Source organism: Rissa tridactyla, chromosome 9 (assembly GCF_028500815.1).
Source record: "Rissa tridactyla isolate bRisTri1 chromosome 9, bRisTri1.patW.cur.20221130, whole genome shotgun sequence".
In the NCBI taxonomy this organism is placed as follows: Eukaryota; Metazoa; Chordata; class Aves; order Charadriiformes; family Laridae; genus Rissa; species Rissa tridactyla.
The window spans coordinates 41746816-41765650 of NC_071474.1; the positions used below are offsets into that span (position 1 = coordinate 41746816).

At 44.9% G+C, this 18835-nt stretch overlaps 1 protein-coding gene across 1 annotated transcript; it reads right to left on the reverse strand.

Moving 5' to 3' along the window:
• Positions 1–1031: 1031 nt before the first annotated feature.
• Positions 1032–3838, reverse strand: SLITRK2 (SLIT and NTRK like family member 2). The gene has a single exon (XM_054214458.1). The coding sequence runs from the start codon at positions 3815–3817 to the stop codon at positions 1250–1252; it is 2568 nt and encodes an 855-aa protein (XP_054070433.1). The 5' UTR covers positions 3818–3838; the 3' UTR covers positions 1032–1249.
• Positions 3839–18835: the final 14997 nt, after the last annotated feature.

Below are 18835 nucleotides of genomic sequence, written 5' to 3' on the forward strand. Positions count from 1 at the left end.
ACTTGACGTAGTTCAGGCTCCTGAAAGTTAGTGTGACGCACATACTGATTTCTGCTACCTCGAGTTGGAGGGCTCCAGAGACCCAGGTTCAAATTTTACTTTTGGCATTGGTTCATTTGCCTGTATGTTAATAAATTTAATGAGGTGTGGGATGACCCCTGCTGGTGTCCCTGCTTATTAAAAAAAAATAAAAAAAAAATGTATCTGGCAGGAAAAGGACATGTTAATTGCAGTCCAAAAAAGTTACAAATATAAACTCTGTCACAAAATGTATAAAAATACCTAATTTGATGCATAAAATATTATGAGTAATGTTCTCTTAAGTATGAAAATAATCTTAAACCACTGAACATTACTGTGTTAGAGCTGCAACGCCACATATTAAGGAGGACATTAATTGTTCAGTTCACTGTGATATTATGTTAAACATCTTTTATTAATGAGCTGTTACTCCCAGCTGAGGCATTTGATAACCTCTAGTCCATTGCTAAATCCTCTCAGTGAATCACTCTAAACAAACCTAGAGGGAAAAAATACCCCAATAATTTACATTTGAGTCTGTAAGGTCCTAGAACTAGATTCATTTAAAGAAGGGCACCTTTCCTAGAAATCAAACCTTCTGATTTAATGCAGCTGACATACAGATCTATTTTACAATTTTTTTTTTAATTTCAAAAATACAACACATTAAAATAGGTTCAATTTATCAAAGCTAAGAGCAACAATTAAGTAATAATGTACTTAAAGTGCAAAGGCACTTTAACACAAAAAAGTGACGCCCAGTGGCTATACTTGGTAATTGAAACAGCAGTACTGTATATTATTATTTACAAAAGAAAGTCATAGTCCAGGAAAAAAAGATCTTTGGAGATCTTCTACATAATACAATAAGTTTCCACTTTAAAATGAAAAGAAAAAAAAAAACCAACAGAAAACTCAAAAGACCCCCTTCCTCATTTCCTTCAATTAGAGAAGAATTATGCAAGATCTATTACAGAAACATACATTTGCAGTGACAGTTCCTACAGAAGGGTCAAAAGGAGAGAGAGACAGAAATAACTTAAAGGGAACGTTGCAAAAGCAACACCATCTCCCTGCTATGCTGTAAGGGTTCCATTTCTCTCTCACTCCCTCTCTAATTTAAAAAGTGGAAATGTTGGGAATGCGACAAATGACATCAGCACTGAGTTCAGACTCAATCAAACGTGATGCTGAGCTCATTTAAAAATTTTGTCTCCCACCTCCCCCCTCACAGCTGACTGATTGCAGTTTGTTTTTCCAGAACTTCGAGGTAGTCTGGTTCTGTTTGTAGCTTTCCTTGGAGTAAAGGATGCTCGGGTTTAGACTGTTCTGCAAAATATTTTCTGGGAGTTCCATATAAAACAGTTTTATTTATCCTGTCCTGGTTTTGGCGTCTTGATTCATATGAAGGGGCAAACTGCCTTTTGGGTAAGGTGCAAAAGTTATAATGAACTAATCCTCCGGCGGGGAGTTCCTTGACCCTTTCTGCAATATTTTGATACAGAAGCTCTGGTTCCCTCGGCGAGGATTGCTTTTCCAGTAATTCAGCTGCACTGATTGTAAATGCGAGACTGGTGGGGTCTTCCTTTTTGTGGTCAAGATTGCTATAGCTAAACTCATGGAGATTCCTGTAATAGGCAACTGGATCCCCTTCCTTTTGCATGTAGATGGGGTTTTGGCACATCTGTCCAACAGGAGGGGGAATGTAGTTATAAACATGTCCTTCAGTTTTATCATGGGTCTCGGTGTTGTAAGACCCATACTGGAGCTGAAATGAACTTATATCTAAGTTGTTTGCACTGCTGGGCATGCTTTGCACCCCCTTCCGGCGCTTAAGGACAAAGACAAACAGGCCTGCCCCAAAACAGACTGACAAAATAAACACAACCAGCAAGCCTAAAATTAAGACAGACAGCGGAACTTCAGTGTGTATTTCTGGGTAGGAGCTGGGCGAGACACCAAGGAGATGGGGCATATCTGTATTCATGGAGAGGAGAGAAGAATCTGACAAGTTGGGGTTCTCTGGGCAGATGGCTTCTTTGCTCAGGAATTTCAGATGCTCTCCGGAGTGCTTGGTGGGAGACTCGCATATGACTTCATTGATAACTACAGGGGGATTTGACTGCTGGTTGTTCTGGTTAGTGACTTGCTCTATCCAGTTCCTCAGCCCCAGGATGTCACATGTGCAGTCCCAAGGGTTCTCCTGGAGGTCTATCTGAATTAGCGCCGAGAGCTGGTCCAAGACTCCTCTCACAGGCAGGTGTGAGAAATGGTTGTTTCTAAGGTTGAGTCTGGTGAGGGAAGTGCCGCCAAAGACGTTGTCAGGCAAGGATCTGAGCAGGTTGTTATTAAGAAATAACAGATGAAGATTACTCAGAGTATCAAAGGTGCGTGGCAGGATCTCCTTAATGACATTGTACTCTAGGTAGAGATATTGCAGGCTGTGCAGCCCGTCGAACATAGATGGGTACAGAATCTCAAGGTAGTTGCCATTAAGATAAAGTCTACGTAAACTTGTGAGGTTTTTAAAGGCACCTTCTTGTATCACTGCAATTCTGTTATTTCCTAGGTGTAACAAATCCAGAGAGCTGTACTCTACGAGATCAGTTCTATAAATGACTTGCAGATAGTTACTGGTAAGATAAAGTTTCTTTGGACTGGTTGGCCTAGGGTGGAGATCGGAGATGTTACTTATCTTTTTCTCTTGGCAGTTCACGTTTAAGCCGTTGTCTGAGCTCTGTGAAGTACAGATGCAGCCAGCTGGGCAGGTGATGGGCACAGGAGACTTTGTCTGGTAAACCATGATAGGTCCGAATATTTGTCTGTCTTTCGACACAGTGACACGGGGTGTGGGGCGGTTCCTGGTTTTGGGTGGCCGGCTGGCTTTTGGCGCTCTGGTAGGATTGATGGCAGAGTTGGCTGTGGGCGATAGCCTCGAGATGTGTGGGTCTGAGAGGACAGGGTGTTTTTCCCTCTGGTTTGAATCACTGGAGCTTTTCCTGGGGCAAAGATCTTGCCTGGTGAGCTGGGTCACATCTTTCCCATGAAGCCTGAAGGGGGTTTCGCAGACTATCTCACCCACGAACACGGTGATGGTGTCTAGCCAGGCCTTGAGTGGCAGTAAGTCGCAGGTGCAGTTCCAAGGGTTCTCCTCCAGCTGGATCTCCATGATGCCTCCGATGTGCTCCAGAACACCAGCAAAAGGCATCATCTTCAGCCGGTTGCCCCGCAGGTCCAGGTGAGTGAGAAGCACAAAGCGGAAGACATTGCTGGGCAGGGACAGCAGGAGGTTGTCATTGAGAATCAGCACTTTGAGCTTGTTTAGCTTGCTGAAGGCCCCCGCCTCAATGGCACTGATGTAGTTATAATCGGCCTGCAAGTACTCCAGACTCTCCAAGCCCAGGAACGTGTCCTCCTTCAGCACTTCCAGCTTGTTGTTATTGAGGTGCAGCCTCTTGAGGGTGCGGAGGCCGCTGAAGGCCCCTGTGCGGATCTCCTGCATGTCGTTGTTGCCCAAATGGAGGGTCACGGCATTGGAGTAGTTGACGAACTCATTGGGGAACAGGCGGGTCAGCGCGTTCCCGTTGAGGAACAGCTGGTAGATCTTGGACGGTGGCGGCAGGAGGAGGCTGACGGTTGTAAATCCTTTGTTTTCACAATTAATGTTCAGCACGTTCTCCTTCTCCTCACAAGGGCAGCGGCTCTTGCTGCAAATGTCTTTGGCAGGTTTGCGACTCTCTGTCTGCGAGATCCCAGCCACTGTTAACAAACTGAGCAACCAAACACCCTTCAGCATCTTTATGCGCCGTCGATCCCCGCTTCAGTACCTACAGTCAAACCTTTTGAGACAGGTAAGGAGAGAAAGAAGAAGTCCCCAGTGAAAACGGCCAGGAGCGGAGGCTGCAAGGGGAGGGCAAAGCAGGTTGCAAGGCTGGGGGCTGGGGGGCGGCAAGGCAGCCCTTTGCGAAACTCCTCTGAAATCCCCCCCTCCTCCTGTTCCTCTCGGAAAGCGCCTGCGGAGCTGCTGTGGGGGGAAGCCCCGTCGGGGAGCTCTCAGAAAACCGGGGTCCCCAGCGCCTGCCCCCGCCCGACCCCTCGGCGGCCGGGGGCAGAGCGGTCCCTCCCCGCCCGGCCCGGGGCAGCCCCCGCTCCCGGCTCCCGCTCCCCGTCCGCATTTAAACCCGGGTGGTGGAGAATAAATGACGGCAAACCCTCCCTGCCCCCCTCCCGGCAACAGGGCGCCTCCGCACCGCGTTCCCCTCGCCCGGCGCTCCTCGGCTCCTACCTGCTCTCGGGGCGCCCGAGGGGGCAGCAGGGGCAGGGGCCGCCGCCGAGCGCCGCCGCCGCGTCCCGGCGCCCGGCGGCGAGAGGCATCGCCCGTCTCACGCCTCAGGAGGAGCCCGGCGAGGAGCCGCCGTCCCGTCCCGTCCCGGCCGCGGCTCGGCGGGGAAGTTGGGCCGGGCGGGGGGGGGGGGGGGGGCGAGGAGCGGCGGCGGCGCCGCTGCGGGAGCGCGGGCAGCTCCGGCTCTGCGCGGGGCGCGGCGCGGCGCGGGGCTTTTGCCGGCTGCCCCGCACGGAGCCGCGCTGACGTCACGCCGGGGGCGGGGGGGACACGTTTTTCCCAGCCCCCCTCACCCCTTCTGTCTCCCCCCACCCGGCTCCGTCCCCCCGGCTCCCGGTGGCTCTCGCAGCCGGCTCCGCTCTCGGCTCGGCTGCGCATCGCCGGAGCGCTCTGACAGCACCTGCGGCCGCGCCGCGCCCAGGACAGCGCGGGGACCCGGAGCCGGGGAGTGGAATAAGGTAACAAGCGGATTTACCTGGGTCCGGAGGATTTTTTTTTAGCCCCGAGTCCCTAAATCCGTGCCCTCAAAACCGAGAGCAAGTCAAGCAGCTTCTTCGGCAGAAGCCATCCGGCAAGCGCGCACACACACCGCACACACCCCACATACACGCACGCACCGCACACCACACACGCACCGCACACGCACAATCTGGCTCTCGGAGCAGGGGTGCTGCAAAACCCGGATCTGGCATCAGCGTCTATCCCCCATGCCGGCTGCAGCAACTCCTTTCCCCACATTGTCGTGCCGAGCTCTCTCCAGCGCGTTGGCGTTTTCTACACGTTCGGGGAAGTTCATCCCCTTCCACCAAACTGGGCTGGCGGGTAACGGCAGTCGTGTGCCTGCATCCCTACCTCCACGCTCCCGAAAGCCCACCCGAGTGCTGAGCAGCTAAGACCACATCTAACCTGATCGTTCACACTGGCTAGACTGGCCCCGCTGCCAAATTGCTGTGTTACGGTATAGCCTTTGGCTGCATTTAGAAAGAACAAAATGTTGGATGTGGGTTATTGTGACCTCGCTTAAGCACCATGCCCTGGGCACAGATCTGTTTGATGGGAAAGGATTGCTGCTCTTGATCTTTATCTATAAGGTAAAACTTTGGGTTCACAGTGGGAAAATAAAAAGACACTCCACAATGAATTTTTAAAGTGCTAATATGGCAGGGTGCATTATTACCAGTTTTTTATAGGGAACTATAAACACTTCACTTAGTCTTTAGAGTGTAGAGGTTTGCTGCCAAAAGAGCGCTGGACTTGGCAAAAGTGGTACTGTCATCTTGTGCTATTCTTTAGCCATTAAGTATCAGAGCCCCCATTTTAGGAGCAGCAGGAATCTATTTTCTGTTCTTACAGGGTTTTGAGATCGGAAAAGGTAGCATGCTACAGCAGCCAGCGCAGATGCCTTTGCAGCGCTGCCAGGTAGCAATAGTGCTGGAGTTTGCATTTGGGATTGGAGCAGCTGCAACTTCCCTACCTAAAATTTGAAGAGGTTGTGGAAAAAGCAGGAGCATCCCACACTGGAACATGCTTTTCGTGTGGTGCTGCATGAATTTCATCAAGATTGGGATTCTGAAATGCACTCAGAGCTGCTCCATTTCTAACTCTCTTTATGCAGCTGAATTCCGGAGCAGAGATTGTTAAGATCAGGCAAGATGTATGTAGCAGGTCTGGGGTTTTACAACACCAATACACCAACAGACAGATTTTTTTCTACAAGGTTTTTTGCTTGTTTTCTGCTTTAAATGTTAGCATATGGTTTTGGGGGAGCAAAACTGAGCTAGCTACAGAAATACCAAATCTTACTTTCAGACCTTTCTAACACAGTCTAGGGGCATAAGCCTAAAAAGAGAAGGTAAAAGTAGACCCAGGTTGATTTTTTTGTTTTGCTTTTCTGAAGGGAGGATATTCACACGCACCTGCCCACACTGACACACAGACGGAGGCGCGCACACGTTGCTACAAAACCTACCTTTAGCGCATCTCACCTGAGCAGCCCTGCGCAGCGGAGCCAGCGCTCACAGGGCTCCCTCCAACGCACAGCCCACGCTGAAGGCAGAAGTAAGTCCAGTGCATCTTCCTCTCATCTCACAGCGTACGTTTGTTTCGTGTCCGTGAGTTTCAGTGATGTGTTTGGTTGCTGGTGAGCAAGGATCATGTCCTGGAATTGGCTCATGGGGCAGCATACACTGTCCCGCTTGGCCCGTGTTTACTAGAACGTAGGAAATGTGTTTGTGGTAACTGCTGACGCTGCCCAGGAAGGGGAGGTGTACGCATGGCACGCCTCAGCAGTAATTACCAGATTCATGTGGGATGGAAGGAACAGCATGTTAGGGGATTGCAACAGTAATACGACACAGAGATGATACTGATTCTATTACACTGCAAATGCACGCATATAATAACCACTGTTGGAGGCGGAGGAACAAGGATTTTAAAAAAAAAAAAAGCTACAGCTTTTTATTTAGGAATAAAGTCATGATTTCTCAGCATGCCCGAAGTGTTTTATAATCCCTTCAATTAAAAACACAAAGTATAAAAGAAGAGCTATTTTTTCGCCACCTGTTTTACTGCCTTTTGATTCTGCATGTTGAATGCGGGAACATTTTCAGGCTGTGACTATCTGGGAGCCTCCAGGAATGGAAGGCCAGGAGGCAGGTTGATACAGCAGCCTGCGAGGGTTTGGGAAAGCTCAGTGTTACACCTGATTTGTAAGCATTGTGAAGGTTTCTTTTTTTTTTTCCCAAATACTTTGCTGTGTTCCCTCATCCTCCTTTTTGGAGCAAAGTTATGAAGACTGAGTACAGATTCATAAACTTAATGTCAACCTAGATTATAAGGCTTACTGGCACCATTGTGGCTTTTGGATCTTGCATGACCCAGGCCATCAGCTAAATTGGAATTAATTCCTGTTTAAACTAGATCATACTTCCTAGGAAAAAAAAAACAACAAACAAAACAAAACAAAAAAATGAAAAAATAATAACGTATCCAGACATGTTTTAGCAGTTGCCTACGATGAAAATCTGCCATAATGTTTGATAAATTGTTCCAGTAGCTTTCATCTCCCACAGGTAAAAAATTGTGCTTTCTCTGCAACTCTGCACCTGGCTACCTTCAGTTTGAGATTTTTGTCCTTGTAATATCCTTGTCTGCTGGCTTAAGTGCCCTTAATTATCCCATACCTGTTTCCCATGGGGGCACTCCCAGACCGCTGCAGAGCAAGTATGAACTAAATACTTAACCAACTTCAAACAGCCTGTGTTCGCCCTATGCTGGTGCACACACCAGAGCAGCTCTTGGCTCCTGCATGGTCCTAAAGCCACCGCTTGAGCTATCTGCTGGCAGGGAAAAATAAAAGTCAGACCATGGCATGAAGCATAAGCACATAAAATTTGGCACAGATCATTACCCTTCCTGCCTAGTGCACACCATGCTGTTGGCCTTCTGTGACAGTGAATATCAAGGAGCAGAATAAGTCTGGAAATGCGGAGATGATTTTCTCTCTCCACATTGTGTCTTCAGATAGAATCTGAACGCTACTTATGCACCTTTACTTATCAATTTATATAAATGAAGAACATATCCACCAAGTCTCATGGAATAAAGAAAAGAATGCAGCAAGAAACTAAGCAAAAATCTCCGTGAATTGGATGGAGGGCAAGACTTAAGTTTTACTGATAATTAGAAACTGTCAAGGTAGCCTGAGTGCTGGTGGTGGGTAAGGAGGGATTTATTTGTGTTGTATAAATAGATGCCAATATTGATTTTTGTGAACAAAACATGATGACTGATGTGGTGAAACGATGGGAATTTATAAACGTAGGTATTTAGTGATCTCATGTGTTCCTCGTTCTGGGATCCTGAACTGCATAATACGAGATGCCTACTCCATGTCAGCTTCTGGGGTTCGGAGATAATCATTGTTACTATTCAACAAGTTCCCTACGTTCTTGCTTTCCAAGGGAATATTTCTCTGCATGCCTTTGTGTGCCTATTTGTAGCCGTAGAAATTCTCCCTCCGTGAGTGTGTATGTTTTTGGACTCTTTCCTGTACTCTAAGTGGGATATTTTTGTGCCTCACTTAAAAGTAATTATTAAGGAAATAAACAGTTTCCAGATTTAGCAGTGCGCAGTATGCAAAATAATTGTTACTTGTAATCCAAGGTTTTATTTCATCCAGCAGCACTGGAAAGTATGCTGTAAAGGAGACGGTGAAAGAGGAGGCTCTGGCTTTTATTTTCTTTCTTTGGGCAAGCGATGGGCAAGGGATGAGTGACGGAGGGTGAGCGTGAAAGACCGGGGGGAAGGAACTGGCAGGCTCTGCTCTCCGTGGCCCTGGCGTCCATCCCCGCTCGCCCGTGCTGCCCAGCAACCGCGAGCTGGTGCGATGCGTGCCCGAGAGAGGCAGAGGAGGGATGTTTGTGACGAAGTCTCCATGGAAGGAGAGCTGGTGGGTGCGCCAGTCCGTGGGCAGAGGGGCACTGCTGAGTGACAGGGGCTTCTGAACGCGTGGTACCTACTGACCTGCTGTTTGCAGGCGGTCAGGAATGGCCTTTGCTATTACCCATAATGAATTTCCTTGGTTTCCAGATGCATTTTTTAGCTCCGTTTCCCCCAACCATTCAAGCATCTGGAGAGCCATGGGCTACTTCAGAATGTTGTTTACTGACACTTCATGACTACCTACTGTATACATAGAAGAATTCAATGAGCTACGACTTAAAATCAACCTGCTTTGTAATTCTTCCCTCAGTGGCTGCTTCCTGCATGCACTCAGATCCTGGCCAAGGGTACATGTTGCTGAGACCCATTATCTAATTTCAAGATAATTTCTTGCAGAGAGACTTCGCCATGATTTCTTTCAGTGTATCTGGGGAAATCTGTTTTGTAACAGCACAGCACGATTGTACACAGGTGGTGCAAAACACAACAGTAAAACTATCAGTTTCTGATTTTTTGTATCATTAACATGGAATCCTAACTCTCTTAAAAATAAGAAGTGAATTTTGTGAGTTATAATACCAGTAATATTGGTTCCAGCAGGAAATGAGATATAGAAGCTGTCAGCCTGAAAGCATCCCCGGTAGCAAGTGTGCTGGGGATAATGACAGACTTACCATTAGGTAATTAACAATGCACTTTATTTTAGCTTTAGCCACTTGTTTTTTCTTTTTTGCATGGAAAAACAAATCTCCCCTCCCCTTGTGTACACACACACACCTTTCAGCATAGGATCCAGCAAAGTACTGTAAGACAGTTGATATTTATGGACGTGTTCATCCTCTTCAGCAAAGTAGTATGTCTGATCCAAAGCCCTTTGGTGTCAGTGGAAGGACTTCTACGGATTTCAGTGGAATTTGGATCAGATCTTTGAACAAATGTTTGACTTAAAAGAATGCACTTAGGTCTTATTGAGTGGGTTAAATATTTTTGGAAGTGCTTTATTTCATCATGTCAATGGGTCTTTTTCTGTGATAGGAACAGCGAGATGAATCTTCCTGATGATAGATACTCTGTGATGACATTGCCGAGCATCAAGAACAAAAAAAAAAAATTTTTTTCCATCCTTAAAACAGCAAAGGATTTACTGTTCCTTTCGTTTCAAATGAGTGAATGCCTACAGGAATATTTACCGCTACCATTTATAAGTGCAATTTTTCAAATTTCCTCGGAGTCATAATCTGCGTGTTACGTATTGTGAATCTTTTAACTGGAAGTGTCCCATCGTGCAAGCGCAAGTGCACACAAGTGTTTTCAGTCGTTCAGAGGGTCTTGTTGAAATTATCAGGTCTTCTTGCTTTACTGAATGGACATGCCTTAGTAATGGGGCTCAGATTTGCATAATGCAGTTGAGGTATGGGTATGATAAATGTTCACTGTTGAAAGTCTGGTGGGTTGATGCGAGAGGTTTCTTCCCTTTATTTATTAGTGGTAAAAGAAACATAATGAAATCTCTCCATATCATTATTTTTATGGCAGTAAAGTTGAAAGAATCCAAATCCCACTGTGCTAATGACATATCTAGCAATATGTGAGAAGCAGGAGCAATGGGTGAAATTCAGTCCTGGGCAGAGGGCCAGCCCGGAGTGATTCATCATGAAAGCCCCCAATTAAGACCTCAAAACAGGGCCGAAGTGGAACTCCAGTGCCCTACGCCTTGAGCTGGCTTTCTGCAATGGCGTGGGGGGGAAAGTTCCTCCAAATGAATTATTCATCATAAATAAAGCATTCTATTAGTTTAGCCTCTTTTTCTTGATTCCTTGAATTTATTTAATTGAAATTACTCACCAAATAATTTCTATGAATAATCATGGCCTGAGGATTATTTTTGAGCAGTTCACAGTGAGCATTTCATATTCCACATTCGGAATGAGAGCTGTGTCATTGAGTTGTCATTATGCACAGAGGTCACATATTTCTGATTTTGCTCCAGAAAAAAAATGAGATGAGCAGAAAAAAAATCAGTATTTTTTCAGAGTCCGTGAGTTCCCAAAAATTCCTTCCGTTAAGTTAATTCCATGAGATGTTTGTGAACAGTTTCTGACTGAAGAAAAATTTGGGCAGTTATTGGCGTTTTTCACCTGGTTTCTAAGAGAAACGTAACTGTGCTTTATGTATGTGTATATGTCTGGCTGTCAGCTGAGGACCCCTCCCTTTGCAAATATTTTGAACCAGATTTGATGAAAGGCGGTGACCATTAGGGATTTTAGTTTCCCACTTCTTCAGCGAAAGTAAGTGACTGAGAATTGCCCCAGCCAGCGCAAAGATTGCAGCCTGGCCTCATCCACTGTTATCTATCAGAAAAATCCGCGTCAGACTTTGCCTCAAAATTGAAAATTTGTGTTTTGGCCGCTCACCCAACTGCCCGTCGGGAGCAGGGAGGTGGATGTGCTCGTAAGCATTTGACTTGTTGTTTGCAGGCTCCTGCGATATCAAGTAATAACGCATTGGAACAGCCCTATGGTTTGAAAACGTTTTCATTGCAGATCAGACGCGCACCGTTGTTTGTAGGGCTGTTTCAAGGTCTTTTTTCTGCATGGGCTCAATGTGAGTACTTCACCGTGTAAAGTTACGCAGGTGCAAAAGAGGTTGCGGGACTGAGATGGTGGTTTCTGGTGTCAGAGGTGAAGGTAGTTTATGGCTTGTCACTCAACACAGCGCGGGCCAAGAAGCCGCCTTGATGCGACAGGAAAGAAGAAATTACACTGAAAAAGCAAGCAGTTTATCTCTGCAAAGGGGATGTAATAAATCAGGGGGGAAAAAAAAAAAAAAAAAGAACAGTGATGTAGCTTTTAGGAAGAAACGGTTTCTGTTCTGGTTTTCCAAGGATAGAAAAGTTAAGTCTCTGAGAAATAAGGACTTCTTTTTTTTTGACTAAAGAAAAATACTCCCTGCTTTCCTGCAGTCTTTCCCACATCGCTTTAGCCAGAAACTTTGCTGTCTCTGAGCAGTAATCATTTACCTGAAAAATACCCTATAATATTTCTCTTTGTGGAGGCCGGTCGGTTACAAATAGTGACTTTGAAGCGTGATGTATAACTCCAAATGGCATGAAAAGAAATTGATGAGACAATTAGAACTTATGAGAATGGTGCTTGCATTAATATGTTGGGGAGAATCACTTAGAATAAAGAATTCCAAACTCCGGGGAAACCTTAAAATTTATTTGGCATCTGAAGTAGCTCCCTGAGTTGTTATTGCACAAAGCACAATACAAACATACATAAAATCCTGACCTAGACTTCAGCCGCTGACAAATCGCTCTTTGACTTCATGGGGCCAGGATTTCAGCTGACTTCTACTCTGGGGAGCTACACACAAACACACACAAATCTCGAGTATCTAATATGGCATTTTATGGTGAGATTCAGGTGGTCGGGTAGAAAACAGGCATACTTGGAATCTCCTCCCCTGTTGACAGTGATCAAATTCTGATGGTGCTTAAAATCACTTTATATCTCAGTTTTTAACGTTACAGTTTGCCTGGGCCCTGTTTTCCTGGGCATCCTCAGAGCCATTTCTGTCTTGATAGACTCATTTCAAAGCAAAGCAGGGATGCGCCCAACGTGGCGCATTAACTGAAAGGGCAACAGGAAGGGAAGAAGTTATGGTAATACTTCTGCTTTGTATTGAAATCATTATGGCCCAGGATGCTGAAGATACTTAGTGATCTCCTTTCTAGCCTAAATGCCAGGGGATGCCAGGGGACATCTGAATCTGTTGAGCAGTCAGTGGGTGGGTATGTGTCCTAACGGCCACACATGGGGGACCTTGTTTCTTGTGTGGTGTCTTTCTAGTCCGTTAGATTCCATGCGGAATGGAACAGCTTTGGCGAGAGGGAGTGGGCATTTGGCCTTGATCGAAAGTGTGTGTATGTAGCCCGTAACACTTGTAGCATTTCTTTCCATTACAAAGCGTATGATTTATGAATAACTGCCCAATGTTTTTATGGCATCTTTTTTTTACCATCTAGCAGTCTTTTTCCTGTAGATCAATAAAATCCTTTGCACAGCAGGAGATTTTAATGTCCGCTTCATGACTGAGCATCAAGTGAAGCTGATAGGAGCAGAGGACAGCTTAGTCAGCTTTGGTAATCAGCTCTGGCTTGAAATCTTGAAAACCGTGGGCAAAACCAGTTATTTGCGTGCTTATTTGCTCCGGAGTATTTTTGCTTTGTAACCACTACGCTGGTTAGCATTTGAGCTTTCTAACTAGAAATCTTGCTGTTGCTTTTGCAGATAGAAGTGTTTGGCTTCATTATTTCTAGCTGGTGATACCGGTGCACTTAGAATTATATAGGGATGAGATCATTCCTTTGCAGCTATTTGGCTATGAACTCGTCAGTGGTCCTGATCATCTCCAGTATAAGCATTGCAATACTTCCTTTTTTAGAGCCATTGAGGTTTTCTGAAGCCTCTCTTTCCTTATGACAACTGCTTGTTTACTGTTGCTAATATTGGTTTTTTCCTGATACAAATACCTGCTCTTTTGACAGAACACTTGAACGTCAACAGCCTATGGGTCTTATTTTACAGATCACAACTTGCACTGTATCTGCAGCGGAATTGCGCTCAAAAGCAGATGCATTGCACCCACAAATTTCTCCCCCAAAAAGCATTTTTCGTTGTTATTTTTTACCCTTTTTATCGTTAACTTTTGTATTCAGTATTATTAGTGTTTTGTACTGCCAGAACATCTAATAACATGAGTCATGGACCAAGCCGTCATTGTTGTATTGTTACCTGGTGTTTTGCTTATCTGTTTCTTTATTCGGTAGAGTGCGAGTATACCTGTGAGAAAGTGGTCATATCGGTTTTGATCTATACCTTAAAAGCTTTTGTAATTTTAAGGTTTAGACCTAGAATTATAATTGTGGGGGATGCGATGCTGTATGCAGAAGCAGAATGATAGCACTTGCCAGGTAGTTTACAATGATGTACTAAGAATTTCACTATTTTTGAAACTGAACGTGGAGGTGAAAGATGTACCTATCTCTGAAAGATAGACGCAATTAGATTGACAACTTGTATGTCAGGCTTCTTGCTGGTGTCATTTAAAATAGCTGAAAGAGGGTGTTGCCACTTCCTTCCCCCATCCCCTGAAATGAGGCTTATACTGGAAACGCTGACAAGACCCTTATCTTTTTAGATGGCACCATGCACAGCTTTAAATACTGGTTATGAATGTTAATGTGTTATCTGAATGATATTTTTTCCACATGTAGGCAGCTCAGGATAGAGTCTCGGTAATAAATTTAACGAGTTCAGGGGGAAGACACAGTATGCTTATGTGAGTATTATAATGACTGGCATTTTTGCAAACAGCATATGATAAGTGGTGCAATTTTATTTTCAAAGTTTAATCAATAGAGAGCTCTTTGATATTGCCGTGTACTTTGCAAATAGATGCTTCCTTGTGATGACAGCAAAACAGCTTCTCTATCGTGGTGTGTTGATGCTTAGGTTTTAATCAATCTGCTTTAGTGATTGTCATAAATTTTGATATTCCGAAAAATAAATAGAAACTATAAAATAATTACGCTTCAGGGTGGCATCCTGCTGCTGCTGGCCTGGGTCATCTGGCGTTACAAAGAGTTAAAAGGGTGCAAAGTCCATGACTGTCCCAAGCACAAGAGCATGGGCTGTGTACCATTTTATTCCCTTGTATTGTGATCCCATGCCAGCTGTTGCATAGGAGATGGATCTTTGGGGGCTTAAAAAGGACCTTATCAATGTATTGTGTTAGCTTTTGGGAGTCAATTTCCTCTCAAATAAGAGGAGTCAGAAATGACCTTCACCCCCACTACTGGGAGGCCACAGCATTACAGTAATTTTGATCCCCATGGGTGGGCAGACCGTGTGTGCATGGACATCCTGCTAGTCCAGAAGCCCTGGGATGGTTCCTTCAGGGCCCCAGCACCAGTACTGGTGCTGTTCAGGGAGGCTGAGAGGAGCAGAGCGTACCTCGCCTTCTCTGCGGCATTTCGAGCCAGCACAGAGGAGTTCGGAGAGGTGCCCGCTGGGTGAGCTTTGTTCTTGCTGAGCAGACGCTGATCGCCTCTGTCTCTTTTGCTCTTGAAAACAACAGTAGCTGTTGAAAGCTGAACTTCGAAAGATCATTTCGCAAACATTTGAAGGCTGGCCATGTCCATAAAGAGCTGTGGTGCCAGCCCAGCTTGTCCTCCATACTGCAGCAGGCTGCACAAATTCGTCCTGGCCCCACAAAACCAGTCCCAGGGAAGCCTGCTTGGAACAGATGGCGTTAACGATATATTGGATGTGGCAGCGTAAGGACACACAGTATGAACTTGGAGATAACCTTTGGCAGGGAACTCTCTCTGTCTCTCTCATTCTTTCTGATAAAAATATAGTAACTGGTAGGCATTTGGGAAACAAGGAAGCTGGAGCATTTCAGGTGACTTGACCTGAATTTAACGGACTGCCACTAGCAGTGATGCAGAACCTCCAGAGATGTCAGTGGGAGATCTGTGCCTGGCACCGCTGCAGGGTATGACCCGCTCGGCATCGGGCTGGATCCTGATCTCAGCACAGAAATTCCTTTAGAGGCATGAGAGGTTACTCCAGGCTGACATCAGCATAAGGTCAGGGTTTCTGTGTGCTGTGCATATTAGATGAGCTGTTATAGACACCCATGAAAAAAATGGTCTTTGAAAATGTATTTATTTTTAACACTTTTTACTTCCAGCAAGAAGATACTGTTTCAGCAGCCAAATACCGCAGCTTTAGCTGCAGTTCTGCTTATTTTCATACGGGCAAAAGATTCAAGAGAATGACCTAAAGAGCAAAGGGCGTTTTTATCCTTTTTATATAATTTTATTATGTGTTATATGTGTGGGGGGAGCTCTGCATATGTAAATATATACATATATGTATGTACAATGTATGTGTTTGTTCAAATAACGTGTGTTTTTCCTTTGCCGTCCCTAGCCAACATGAATTTCTGTGCTGCCTCCGTAAATATGCCGTAATGGCTGATTCTTTTGGATTCTTTGTGCTATCTTTGCTTATGCTGAATAGCAGCCGACACTTTAATTGGGATGACTGAGCCGAGTGCGTTTGCCTTTGGAATTGGACACTTTTCAGTGTGAACAGAGGGTACCACAGACTGACTGACTCTTCTGTCTTTATCCTCAATCAAAACTCCATTAAATCAGACCTGTAGTTTGTAGCAAGGGACATTCTCTGTTGCATTGAAATGCATGGGAAAGGCTGGAGACTCACAGCTTTTAAGGTTAATTAGATCCTGAAAAGAAAAATTAACTGAAGTTGTTTTCCTATCTTTTTTCCTATTTTTTAAGAGCCTTCTTAATTACCTTCATCTCTGTTGGTGTATTCATGTACACTTTACCCTTTATAGGAAAAATACCATGTACTTTTGAGTTTATTAAAAACCTTTTTGATAGACGGATTTTACTAATTCTTATTTTAAACTAAAATGAAGAAAGTGCTGGTGCATTGTGTTAAAATTTATGTGTCAGATCTTCCTATATATTAATATGAGCCAGGCAGTTAATCTTTATTTATGTTTAACTGAGCATTAATATTATTCACTGCTTAGGCACTAAATGAGCATTTGATTTTCAGTTGGCTACATCATGTTTGGAAAATAAAGGAAGGAATAGTTTGAGGCATGACCCTTCAAAAATTCTTTGGTGGAGGTGGGGGTTTCATCAGCGAAGTTTTTTTTCAGGGTCCCATTACGTACCTGCTGTGAAACCTACTGTTGGTTCAGAAAGGTAAATAATCTTCTTTTCAACTCTGTTTGGAAGGTTGCCTTTGTCTGCATGAAAACATGCTTCTTGTATCGATATAGGAACAATAGTTAGGCAACCTGCCCATATGCCAGTAGAAAAATCACTCCTGTGCCCCCAAAGAGGGCTCTCCAACCCGTTTATCGCTGCCAGCAGAGCCAGTCCCCTTGCAGGAGACCATGCAAGGTTTGAGGCAGTAGAAAACTGTTGGCTGGAGTCAGCCTTATAACTTCTTTTGCATATATCCCCAAACTTCTTTCATCTTTGTGTGGCTGAAAATAGAGCTATTTTTCATGCTTACCCTTTTTCTGTCGGTATACATGAAGAATGGAATGCAATGTAGGAGGGAGACGTCATCTTGTTCTTTTATTCAATTTTACTTGAATTGATTTTGCAGATGAGGAAAGTTGCATTTGTAGTCCTCCTCCCCATTCCAGGTTTCCTTGTGTTAGGTTCACTTCCAGCCCTTTCCCCCACATCCCTTTAAAGAGTACTGTGTATTCGGTTCTCTAAACCTTAGCAATAGTCTGGGCATGAGGTGGCTTGAAGAAGTTCAAGAAAGGCACTGTAATTTCAGCAATCATATGGCTCTTCTCATTCTAATTAAGTTCCTTGCTCCATGTTAGAGTAAAGCAGTTTTCTGTGGCTTCTTTACTATTGCTATACAACACACTTCAGTCATGAAAGAGCAGTGTTCTCGATGGATTGCAGGATTTTCTTCTTGATCCTTTTTTTTTTTTGTTGTTCCTATGATCTCTTTCTTCTCATCTCAGCTCTAGGTTTTAGATCTGTTGTACTGAATGTAAAAAGCCTGGCAAGAACAGGACTGAACAGAGACTGACAAGATAGACTTCCCATCAATCATGTTACCAAAAGAAAGCAGTCAAACTGGAAGAGACACAGAGGAGGGACTGCTGTGGGAGTGCAAAGGAAAAATGGAGTGAACTCCATTTTAAGAGCCCGGTTTGGACATCCCAGGGGTTATCAGAAATAATCAAATGCCGGAACTGGGAGACATGTCAGTGTAAAACAGCGCTGCGATGCTCAGGTGAGGTGATATCTCCATGGTGCTTATGAGCCAGTGCGTGCTCCACTTTGCTTTGTTTCTTGGAATAGGTGGAGGATCTCTGCAGCATATGGCAGAAGGGCAGTCACAGAATTGTTCTCTCTTCTGTATATATATTGGGCTGTTGAAAACCAGGAGATATCAATGCTTCTTTTGTTCTACTCCTCCTAGTGGTAATGTGACCCAGTCTTCTGCCACGACTAAGCCCCATGTGCTCTCCTATTCAGGACCCTTGAAGCCACAGTGTGGTTATTCCCAGCTGGGCAAAGGCAAGTGAGCAGAAGCTGATGTAAGAGCACATCCCTGCATTTTTCTTGATATTCTAGTGCTCTATTTACGTGACCACCCTTAGGTGGTCCTCCAGAGCTAATAATCTTCTGGAGATACTGAATTAATGTCATACAGTCAATCAGGCTTAGCTTCAGAAATTATCTTGACCTCTACTAGAGCTGATAGTTTAACTTTTCCATTCTAGCCTATGTTTTGCAAGCACAGATTTGGTGTGCCAAAGAGGCAGACTGGAAGGCTCTTCTGAGCATCTAAGACTTCAGTCTCCTATACTGTGTTTTGATCAGCTTTGCGTTGGATCCTTAGAGTCCAATGCTAAGTCGCTACGAAGAGCTTGCAAACAGGGTCAATGCGTGATTCTGCTGCAGCGTTTCCTTCACACTCAGGCATTTCACACCTGATGTCATCTAAGAGTTCTTCAACAGAGCCTCATTTGACACATCCTCAGGCATCCAGGAGCATCGAGAAAGTTATTGATTTCAGCCAATTTACAGCGCACTCTCAATTCTTGTCATTCTTGTTTGCATAGCTGTGGGGTTCTGCCATGTCAGAGCAAATAGGCATCAGTTGACACGAACAGATACAAGCAGAATCACTGGGGGTACAAAGGCGTGAGGGGGGGATGTTCACAATTAACTAGTGGCTTTTAAAGGGAGCTGAGTCATGGATTCCCCCTGTGGCTTTGGAACTGCCAACAAAACAAAGTGCCGGGCTTATTTGACAGTTAATGCGGTACTACGGTTGGTACCAGTGCAGTGCCCAGGAACGTTGACTATGGCTCAGACGCCCCTTGCTCTAGACATGGGAAAACGCCGAGTAAGATAGTCATTGCCCTAAGTGTAACTAC